Here is a 7870-nt window from a genome sequence, read left to right on the forward strand (position 1 = left end):
GCTCAGATCCCTGAAAAATGTTCCAATGCCTTTTATATTCGAAAAAAAATTAAACACATTGTTAGTCATATATTATTTTGTAAATTATTGTGATATAATACACTACGTACCTGCAAGTGCTTCATGTACGTTTGTTGGAAGTAGCTCCGCAAATGCAAAGGGCAGTAGTCGTTGCATAAATACATGACAATCATGACTCTTCATCCCGGAGAACTTTTGACCCTTTTCAACACATCTAGAGAGATTCGAAACATACCCATCGGGGAACTTCACTTCTGATGCCACCCAGTTGAACAACACCGACTTTTTTTCTGAAGATAATCTGAATATCGGAACGGGAACTTGTCCATTGCTTTTAATATGTAACTCGCTTCTTGAGCAAATATCCGGCAAGTCCAACCTCGATTTTATGTTGTCTTTTGTCTTCCCTGGGACATTCAATATTGTATTCATGATGTTCTCAAAGAAATTCTTCTCTATATGCATCACATCGAGGTTGTGGCGCAGAAGAAGATCCTTCCAATATGGCAACTCCCAAAATATACTCTTCTTGTGCCAGTTGTGATGAACACCGTAAGAATCATGCATATTACGAGGGATATGCCAATTACCACCCCAACGAACTGTTTCGTTAGCTTCGTAGTAGTCGATTTGCGCTTCAATTTGTTCTCCAGTTAGATATGGTGGAGGAGTGTCTCTCACAACCCTTTTGTGCCTAAACAAATTCTTGTTTCTTTGGTACGGATGGCCAATGGGAAGAAATCGATGGTGACAATCAAACCAACTTATCTTCCTACTGTTCTTCAGTTGAAACGCATCTGTCGTTCCATTACAATATGGACAAGCTAATCTCCCATGTGTAGTCCATCCAGACAACATCCCATAGGCAGAAAAATCACTTGTGGTCCACAAAAGCATCGCTCGCTTCGTAAAATTCATCTTCGTTGAACAGTCATGCGTCCTCACCCCTGTTGACCACAAATCCTTCAACTCTTTTATCAGTGGTTGTAGGAAAACATCCAGGGACCTTTTTGGATGGTTCGGACCAGGTATTAATATGGTCAAGAATAGCAACTCCCGTTGCATGCACATCTCCGGTGGCAGGTTGTATGGTGCAAGAAAGACTGGCCACAATGAATATTGTCTCCCTGACATTCCGAACGGACTAAATCCATCTGTGCATAGTCCGAGATACACATTCCGGCTATTGCTAGCGAAATCCGGATGTACTTTGTTGAAATGTTTCCAGGCTCTTGCATCTGATGGATGAGTCATCTCACCATCCGTCATAGTATGCTCGGCATGCCATCTCATCTTTCCAGCAGTCTGCTCTGATTGATACAATCTTTTCAATCTGTCTGTAATTAGTAGGTACCACATCCTTTGGTACGGTACCCTATTACGTCCCCGTCCATGCGGCTTGAATCAATATTCTTCTAGCTTCTCATCATCTCCCCAATAGATCATGCAGTTGTCGATGCAAACATCTATCATCTCCGAAGGCAACCCAAGACTATAAACCAGGTTCTGAATCTCATAATAAGAATCAACAAATAAGAATCAGCAGACACATTGTCTTCCGGCAAGTACTCTTTAAACAAGTCCGCCCATTCGTTCATGCAACTTTCAGGTAGATTGTGATCAGTTTTAATATTCATCATTCTAGCAGCTAACGACAATTAAGAGAGACCTTCTCTACAACCACTGTAAAGTGGTTGATTCGCCGCGTTTAACATTTCGGAAAACTTTTTTGCATCTATATTAGGTTCTTCATCTTCATCATGAGCTACGAATGCACCAGCTACCATATCATGAACCCTATCATAATCAACCATCTCCTCCTGATGGTAACTATGTTCATTATGCAAATGATGATCAACCGGTACTTTTTCCTGAAAATTGCTATTACTACTACTAGCTTCATTCTGATCATAATTAAAACCTTCTCCATGTTGAAACCAGATATAGTAATTTACCGTGAAACCTCTATTTATTAAATGCTTCCAAACATTTTCACGGTTTGCCAGTTTCGAATTGTTGCATTTCCGACAAGGACAAAACATCTTACCACTTTCTTGGGCGAGCGGTGTTGAATCTGCTTGATGCATAAATGTCTCCAGACCCGCAAGGTATTCTTTCGTCACTCTCCCGTTAGCATATCTATGCATATACATCCACTTCCGCAACTCGTAAATAGTCCCGGAGCCAGCCATTTTTTTCTTTCACGTTTTTTGTTGTTGGTGTGTTTAAAATAATGTTCAAACATCCGTATTTATAGGAAATTTCGAATCTGGTAGTTGTAATTTTCCTATGAATTTACGACGAAAATTAATTAGGTGGGCAAAAAAAACGTGTAACACCTATAAAGTTGGTGGATTCAAAAATTTCCTCGCTAAATACACGTAAACTATTCCCTCGTAAATACCACGCAAAGTTTACGTCGCTAAATACACGTAAACTATTCCCTCGTAAATACCACGCAGTTTTTCCACGTAAGTTTTTCGTAAAATCGACGTAAATTTACGAGGATTGTTTTTCCTCGTTAACTTTCCTCGTTAAGCATGTGTTTTCTTGTAGTGTGATGACAATGACAATGTTGTAAATAAATGAAGAAGATGATGATGAATGAGTAAAAACACTCATTTTTGAAAAAAAGAAAGAAAGATAATAACATTTTCTTGAATAACTCGAACTTATATGGTGAATATAGCAATTAAAAAAAGCATGAATCATTTTTATATTTGACTTCAAATTTTGAGTTATATTTGAAAACACCTTTTTTACAAGGTAATTACTTCAACGAATGGGAAGATTAATGCGATCTAATTGTTGATATTAACTCTCCAAATATCTTCGCATTTCTCCATACTTTTCTACAACACTTTTTAACACACTCGAAAATCATAAATCTAATTAAAACAACATTTACATTTTTATTGGGGTTTTAAATATATAAACTGCAAAAAAGTATTATCAAATTAAATATTATAACGTTGTTATTTTGTAAATAAAATCTCATATATATTAATCGAAAAATATTATCTTCTTTTTGTACCCACGTGTCATCATTAAAATGATTCTTAGATTCATTAGAGAAATATGTTGATCCATCTAATTATATAATAAGTTTTTTATTAAACTAACTATAAATTTATTATTAATGTTCTTTATTATTTCATTAAATAAAAGTTACGGATTTGCCTAATGTTGCTAAAATATATATGTCAATTAATGATTTTGAATAATAAAGATTTGATAAAAATTAGTGTATCTTCTATCATATTTGTTTAATTTTAAACTATTAAAATAAATTAAACAATCACATTAACCATATAATAAAAATTTAGATTTTCATGTATATACTATATTTTGAATTTTTAAAAACGACTATAAAATACTAAAATTGTTAAAGTTCTCACATTCAAATTTTGTAATCCATGGTTTAAAATTTTGTTATGATAAAATGAAAATGATTACAAGATCATATAAGTAAAAATTTTAATTTAATTAATTATTAAGATTAGAAGATATATATATATATATATATATATATCATTTTAAATTAAAATATATACCATATAAAATAAATAAATATTTTAATTTTTAAATTTACTTTGAACAATTATTTTTGATAAAAGCTTTGAACAAACATTGAAAACTTAATTTTTTAAAAATTATAAATTACTAAAACTATTAATCCCACAATGAAAATTTTGTTAGTAATTTAAAATTTTTGCTATAAAAGATACAAATGATGAAAAAAATGAGTAGCAATAATCATTTAGTACATATTAATATTAAAAATATACTATATATGTTAATATCATTTAAATTTATTTTTATATCCTATCAAATAGAAAAAAATTATTGTTTGGATTAATAAAATTGATTTATATGTTTGCACCAGTTTAATTGTATATGTAATAGTTACTAACTTCTAATTATTCAATATATATTTATTACATAATACAGAAAGTTAACGTAGTATTCGATAAAAAGCTAAGGTTAGAGTAAAATTTGACAATTTATTACGTATCACTAATTTGGGAGACGGGGTCGGGATGCACTTGAGATGAAGACATGTTGGTCCAGCTATCTGATTTTGATTAAAGTAATTAATAAAGGGCCCATGAGGCTTCGTGCCTTTAAAGGCCTTCCAAAAGAAAGAAGGAATCCTTCTCTCTTTCTGTGCACTCCTATTCGGTTACAGTGGCAACGTGCGCGTGGTATTCTATCGTGCACGCGAAGCAGAGACAAAAGTAGAGAAGAAGAAGACGCAGAGAAGCTAAATCGGGAGTGGCGCATTATAGCAGTCCGCCATATCCTTCGGTGTCGCTTATCCTCTCCGATTACATCGGTCTCTTCTCTTCTTCCGGTAAATGTTTTCTTCTTCTTTCTAGGCAGATTTTTTGTTGTTGTTTTTTGATCTATTCGTTTACGATGAAAAAAAGATGTATATGGTTTGATCTCTAAGCTTTTTTTCTCGTTTAGAATCGATGGCTGCTCCACCGGCTAGGGCCAGAGCCGATTACGACTATCTCATAAAGCTTCTTTTGATTGGAGATAGCGGTACGTCAGCTCTCAGTTTCCTCCATGTTTTTTTTTGTTTCTCGGGTTCCTCGCACATGGTCCTGAACCGATTCATCTTCTACTGAACCGATCTATTTAGTGTGATGATGATGTTTCTGAGTTTTATTCATCTGATGAAATCGATCATAGATGTTGATGCGTGATCTCACGTTTACTTTGGTTGGTTGCAGGTGTCGGTAAAAGTTGCCTCCTCCTACGATTCTCGGATGGCTCATTCACCACTAGCTTCATTACCACCATTGGGTTTGTCTTCCGAGATTCTAAACCCTTTCATCTCTATCTTTAATCTCATGGAGTCTTCTTCTTCTTGTGCCTTTTTGATGTAGCATTGACTTTAAGATAAGAACCATTGAGCTTGATGGCAAACGTATCAAGCTCCAGATTTGGGACACTGCTGGTCAAGAACGTTTCCGCACCATCACCACTGGTCAGTTCCTTTTTTTTTTTTTTTTTCTAAATATAAATTTGTTTACTTAGAGTCTGATCAAATTCGGTAGACTCTTGAGGAGATGAGCACCTAAATAGATACTTACAGGTACTATGATCACTGATTTTGCTTTGTTTGGCTGATTAGTTTGCTAGGTCTTGTATATTTGATGTGTGTTCTGTTCTATTTCGCCACTTCATTTCTGACCATATCTACTTGTCCTTTTTTTTTTTTTTTGCATTTTGATAGCTTATTACCGTGGGGCAATGGGCATTTTACTAGTGTATGATGTCACAGACGAGTCCTCCTTCAACAGTAAAACCCCCTCCTCCTTTAAAGCCTTTCGCTTGGGCTTCTTTTTATAAATAAAATCCTTAAGTCAAAAGGGTCATATCTCGACGTGTTTGCAGACATAAGGAACTGGATTCGGAATATCGAACAGCACGCTTCAGATAATGTTAACAAAATCTTGGTAGGAAACAAGGCTGACATGGACGAAAGCAAGAGGGTATGATCTCTTATCCCACTTCATGATTCACGGCTGGTCCTAAATAATAACATACTTTCTTGCTACTTTCAGGCTGTACCTACAGCCAAAGGTCAGGCGCTTGCTGATGAGTACGGAATTAAGTTCTTCGAAACTGTAAGCCTAAACAATTCTCTCAATCTTAGATAACGCAGCTTCCGTAAACTAGCTTGTTTACGTAGCTGTATCTATATGCGTCTTGTTGCAGAGTGCCAAGACAAACCTAAACGTGGAAGAAGTTTTCTTCTCCATTGGCAAGGACATAAAACAGAGGCTTTCTGACACTGACTCCAGGGCTGAGGTTTGTCACATCTCTGCTTGCGTTGTTACTTATCGTCATTCAAACGCATTGTTTCATGTTTTGTTTCGTCAATTGCAGCCTGCCACGATCAAGATAAGCCAAACGGACCAGGCATCTGGAGCCGGGCAAGCCACCCAGAAGTCTGCATGTTGTGGAAGTTAATAAAGTTTTGAAATTGAAGTGGAAACTTAAGATTTCGTGAGGTGCTTGTGTAATTTTTATTTCTGTTCCAACATTCCTGGTTTCTTAATTGCCTTTCTCTTTGTATGAAGGTTTAATTGAAACTTGTATTCTTCTTTTATTCATACATTGTTATGTTAGTCATCTATTATCTTGCTTGGCTCTTTTATTTAATCTCTGAACTTTAGGAGTTGTCTACTTATCTTTACAAACCATAACTAGTATTCTTTTCTTTTTATATTAGTTATCGTTTTAGAGTTACAAAATTCTAAATGTCCGTTTGTATTTCAAGCACTTGTTTGATTTTTTTTTTTAATTTTACTTATTTTCTTGTAGTTTATTAGTTCCTAGGTTGCATGGAAACGGAAACGGATACGCGGAAACGAAAAACGTGGAAACGTGGAAACGTGATTTTGATTTTTTTGTTGTTGTGGAAACGTTTTAGAAACGTCTATAAATAAAAAAAAAATATATATATATGTATATATATTTGTAACTGATTAATATTTGCATTTATTTTTATTATGTTTAGTATATCTTAGAATACAAATAAACAAATATTAATTATGTTTAATCATACGAAAATATAATAAGTCATCATTAAACATCAAAATCATATAAAATTTTCAAAATAACAAAAACCCAATATTTAAATATTAAATAGTTTAACCAAAATAAAAATCATAACACTAAGTCATAACCAATTGGAAAGTTCTAGCGTTTCCAGAACATAAACACAAGTTTCCAAAATAGAAACGTAAGTGTCCACTAAGTTTCCAAATTGAAATTTTTAAGAAAAAAGTTTCCAATGCTTTTCCGCGAGTTTCCGAGAGATTCCGATTCCGAAACGTTTCCGAAACGTGAAACGGACCTTCAACCGAGTTTCCATGCAACTGATAAAATAATAAATTTAATAATTTTTTAATCTGTGTAAAAAAACTTAAAATGAAAAAATAAAATAATGAGAGTACAAAATGTTTATTATAAAAAACTGTTTGTGTCGCACATAGGTAAAGTTTCATAAGATTTTATTATCCCCTTATTATTCTTTTAGGAGCATTATTATAAACTAACTTTGATTTCATGTGTATTTTTTTTGTCAGCAATATAAACAGAATCATGTAGATTTTGCAAACTAAACTGTTAGTTTCGTATTCATATGGACAACAATAGACGATTGCTTTCGTGCACTGCGTGCAAGACTGTTCGCCTTTAAATTATGCGTCCGTGGTACATGAATGATCTCTGAGCTATGAAAACTTCTCTTCAAAACCTTTATATCTTCTAAATAACTTGCAAAGGCTGACCATTCTTTTGGTTCCGAAACTATCTTTACCAACTGAGAACAATCTGTTGCAAATGTAATAGTAAACTATCTTAGATTTCTCATACACTCTATTGCCCAAATAAGCGCTTCTATCTCTGAATGAAGTGGCGGCTGACTCGCTCTTGTATTCCTCGCTCCCATTAAACCATCAAAACCTTTCAGTGTACTATACCACCCTTGTCCCGAATGTAAATTTTGATTTTCCATGATCCATCCGTAAAACACTATCGGCCTGGGATATACGGTACTATCGCTGGTACTGGTAATCGAGTTTGCTCGATTCCTCGTGTTAGTGAGATATGCGCCTCCGCCCAAAGTAAAGACTCTGTTTCTGCCAATTTGAGAGTATCTCTAGGATCCATGTCCAAATTACTAAGAGAAAATTACTAGAATGTTATGGAAAAGTTGGGATATGACTAGAATAACATACATCTTTTAAAAATTATTAGAATCTTTTCATACACCCCTAGTAATACAACTTTTAAAAATTATTAGAATGTTTGTATACCCCTAGTAAAT

The 7870-nt window shown here is 34.2% G+C and overlaps 1 protein-coding gene across 1 annotated transcript; it reads left to right on the forward strand.

Moving 5' to 3' along the window:
* Nucleotides 1-4157: 4157 nt before the first annotated feature.
* On the forward strand, nucleotides 4158-6179 carry LOC106341951 (ras-related protein RABE1c). Its single transcript, XM_013780711.1, has 9 exons — nucleotides 4158-4375; nucleotides 4492-4569; nucleotides 4761-4833; nucleotides 4917-5017; nucleotides 5267-5332; nucleotides 5428-5525; nucleotides 5598-5660; nucleotides 5752-5844; nucleotides 5923-6179. The coding sequence occupies exons 2-9, from the start codon at nucleotides 4497-4499 to the stop codon at nucleotides 6004-6006; spliced, it is 651 nt and encodes a 216-aa protein (XP_013636165.1). The 5' UTR covers nucleotides 4158-4375; nucleotides 4492-4496; the 3' UTR covers nucleotides 6007-6179.
* The last annotated feature ends 1691 nt before the right edge of the window (nucleotides 6180-7870 follow it).

The sequence above is a fragment of the Brassica oleracea genome, chromosome C1 (assembly GCF_000695525.1).
Source record: "Brassica oleracea var. oleracea cultivar TO1000 chromosome C1, BOL, whole genome shotgun sequence".
In the NCBI taxonomy this organism is placed as follows: Eukaryota; Viridiplantae; Streptophyta; class Magnoliopsida; order Brassicales; family Brassicaceae; genus Brassica; species Brassica oleracea.